The 3,580-nt window shown below is 37.2% G+C and overlaps 1 protein-coding gene across 1 annotated transcript; it reads right to left on the bottom strand.

Annotated features, from left to right (window-relative positions):
* Positions 1 to 575: 575 nt before the first annotated feature.
* Positions 576 to 2,624, bottom strand: LOC128558075 (uncharacterized). Its single transcript, XM_053546878.1, has one exon. It carries the CDS (start codon positions 2,622 to 2,624, stop codon positions 576 to 578), a length of 2,049 nt encoding a protein of 682 aa, XP_053402853.1.
* Between the last annotated feature and the right edge of the window lie 956 nt (positions 2,625 to 3,580).

Here is a 3,580-nt window from a genome sequence, read left to right as displayed (position 1 = left end):
CTTTGATAGTTTAGGAGAAAAGCTGACCTAAACATAAAACTTAACCAGGCAACGCCGACGCCGACGCCGACGCCGACAACCGCTCAAGTGATGACAATAACTCATCATTTTTTTTTCAAAAAATCAGATGAGCTAAAAATAATGTAACAAGTGTCTTTTAGAAACAGTGCAAGTATTCTATTTCTTAGTTAAACAGAAACATGATTTATGACAATAAACTTATACATTTCGTAGCTAAACAGAAACATGATTTATGACAATGAACTCTTACATTTCGTAGCTTAACAGAAATAAGATATGACAATAAACTTTCAATTTCGTAGCTTAACAGAAACCTAATTTATGACAATATTTTGTTCATTGTCCTAAGTCAACAGAAATCAGACTTATGACAACATTTCGTAGTTTAACAGAAACATATTTTAATGAAAATATTATTTTTCCATTTCGTTGCTTCATAGAAACATGATTTATGACATTTTTTTTTTCATTTTCGTATGTTAACAGAAACCCGATTTATGACAATACACTTTTAACGAGTTTCAGATATTCATTGCATAACACGGCTGCAGTATTTAACAGTAGAGACATTCAAAAGGAAACCCTTGAATCTCCTCCTCTGACATTATTTCAAACTCAATATCTGTACATTTTCTATGAAAGAAACGGAAACAACGCTGACAACCAATCCACCCAGAATCATCATCAGTACCATCGCATCTGTAACACTTGTTTGGGTCAATCGGCATGTTATCATCAGAGTCGTCCTGCACGGAGAAATCACTACCTTCGTCATCAGAATATACGACCTCGGCCTTTTTTATTTTTTTAATGATACTTTTCATTTTGGCCAATTTTTCCTTTTCCTCCTCCTTCTGTTTTTTCTTCAGAAGACGCTGCTCGGCCTTAATTTGTTTCTCCTTTTCCCTTTCAAGACGTTTTTGTTCCCTTTGCACTTTGCGCCTTTGCTTTTCAGCCTCCTCTTCCTCCTTCTTTCTCTTTTTTTCACTCAGTATTTTACGAAATTCTTCCCCTGTGATTGCTTTTGGCAATATTTCTCTTTTGAAACTTCTCTTCTTTGTTGTTTTAGGCTTCGGAATATTCAGGATCTTGCTCATTGGCGATGCAGCCCCCGATGTTGAAGGTTGCGGACTTAAACTATTATTAGTGGTGACTTTTACGTTTACTGTAATTATCGACTTTGGGTCAATATTCTCCTTCTCCTTCGATGCTTCATCTTGCTTTTCATTCTCAGTCTGTTTCTCTTTATTAACCATCTGACGGGTTTCATTCTGTTTTGCAACTGTTTGTTCTACTTGTCTCATCTGAGTGTCTGGTCTGCTTTCCTCATCTTGGGCTGTTTCTGTCTGTTCAGTTGTTCTATTATCTTCTGTTTCATTTGATTTACTTTCTTTTTGTCTGAACAGAATGCTTGTTTGAAACTTGTCAGTCTTTAATACTTTGTCTTTATCTAATGGAAAAAGGCCTGCGTCTCTGAATCCATTCACAGCATTCTCAACCTTTGATGCATTTACCCATGCCTTTTTGAATATCGCAGCAAATTCAAACTTTGTCACATACTGACCTACATGATCTATCTGCCATTCACGTAAAGAAGATTTCCATGTTTCCTTTAGGGACGAAAATAGTCTTAGATCACATGGCTGCATTAGATGACTAGCATGTTCCAGTAGGCAATATAATATGATCCCATTATCTTTACATACATCAGATGCTTCAATAGTCATATGTGTTTTATGTCCATCAACAAACAGAATTACTGGCTTTTTCACCTGCCTTTCTTTTATATCTGGGATGAAAACGGTTTTCAGCCACATGACAAACAATTCACTATCCATCCATCCGTTTTCTGACCTCCCCAATACTGCATCATCAAACCCCTCTAACATATTTCTGGTAAATCTCTGCCCAGCAAACACTATCATCGGGCGCAGATAATGAGCAGCGGCGCTCATTCCAGCCATAACTGTTATCTGTGATCTATCTGACGCAGTTATATTATAAACCGATTTTGCACCTCTTAGACCCAGAACATGCCCCGTTTTTGGACACATACTGAACCCTGTCTCATCGGCGTTGTACAGCCGCGTTGGGTCTAGAAGTATGACTGGATCAGGGACAGTATCCTTAATGAAAGACTCGAAATCTGTGAACCACTTTTCAACATGTTCAGGTTTAATGACTGCCCTTTCTTTACCTAACTGTCTCGGCGATCTTAACGAAATTTCAGGATGCCTGTTCATAAAACTGTAGTACCAATCTTTACCTGGTCTGTCATCTTTACAACGATTTGGTCTACCATCTGCCCGGATTATTTTTTGCACAACGTCCAGTAGCTCTTGTTTACTACGTCCATACCCTATTTTTGACATGTCTGTTAACCACTTAACGATCCGGGATTCCTCTTCCGAAGATAAAAGAGTTGGAGATCCCTGAAAGCTCTCAACGGATGATTTACCAACAACCTTATCATAGATAGTTGTTCTTGGGACACCGTACAATTTTGATGCCTTTAAATAGCCCATCGATTTTGACTTAACAGCATGCACTGCATTTTGCAGAGCTACTTTGTCGTATTGTTTCCCTTTCAATTGCCTACTCATCCTGTCGGAATAAAAAAGATAAATGTTAGCTAGAGAATCTAGCCGTATCTTACTTTAAATTACACATGTCTATATCTACTAGATCAAAATTATAGTACGTATCTAATATGTGCAAAAAAAATCACTTTTTATTATTATTATTTGTTTTGCAACAGTCAGGATGAAGATTTAATATCATTTTCAGTTTTGAAAAACAGGTATCCGGCAATACCCGAAACATATTACATTGTGTCGGGTCTCCGGATACCTACACTATTGTGCTTAAATGACCTTCAAACATTCCAGAATCTGGTGGAATCACCTGTTTACAAATAATCAATACACACTTTAAACTCTGATACACTGTAATCGTAGAAGTTGAATCAAACTGAAAAAATCAATACATGCAGTACGCTTAGCGGACGGTTTAAATTCGATGTAAAATATTACTGTACCTGTAACACTGGACCTTTCCGTTCCTTGTTTTTAAAAACTCCCGCTCGTAAAACTTTTAAACCGGAAAAGGAAAGCTATATTCTCTGCTCATGCGCACTGCAGGTTTCAAGTATGATTAAAATTAACGGAAACGCCGATTGGTTAAAACTATCCGAGTTAAAACTATATCCGAGATTACCCGACGGCGCTCTACCTTGTTTATCCTCCTTTTGAATAATTTTTATTAAATTTATCTCCACTTTTTTGATAGAAATTGAAAACACGTCTGCTCTCTGTGAAATCAGATCGTAGAATGAATCAAAACAACGGAAATTACGTGTAATTCACGTGAAAAAACAAGCTTTGGGCAGATGTTACGTCACATATCACATCTATTACGTCAAATGGTACTTTCATTACTTTTACCCGCCTTTTCCTATAATTTGGCGGGAAATTTTGTTAACTTATTGAGAGGACAATCTATATTTAGCGTCAGCATTGGGTGCCTAAACCCGAAGGGTACCCCTACGGGGTTAACGTAC

This window comes from Mercenaria mercenaria, chromosome 6, assembly GCF_021730395.1.
Source record: "Mercenaria mercenaria strain notata chromosome 6, MADL_Memer_1, whole genome shotgun sequence".
Taxonomy (NCBI): Eukaryota; Metazoa; Mollusca; class Bivalvia; order Venerida; family Veneridae; genus Mercenaria; species Mercenaria mercenaria.
The sequence above is the reverse complement of the archived record's forward strand: the minus strand, read 5'-3'. Positions and strand labels throughout refer to the sequence as shown.

Excerpts from the sequence above, each read along its gene's own strand:
- LOC128558075 (XM_053546878.1), bottom strand. The coding sequence starts at position 2,624 with ATGAGTAGGCAATTGAAAGGGAAACAATACGACAAAGTAGCTCTGCAA.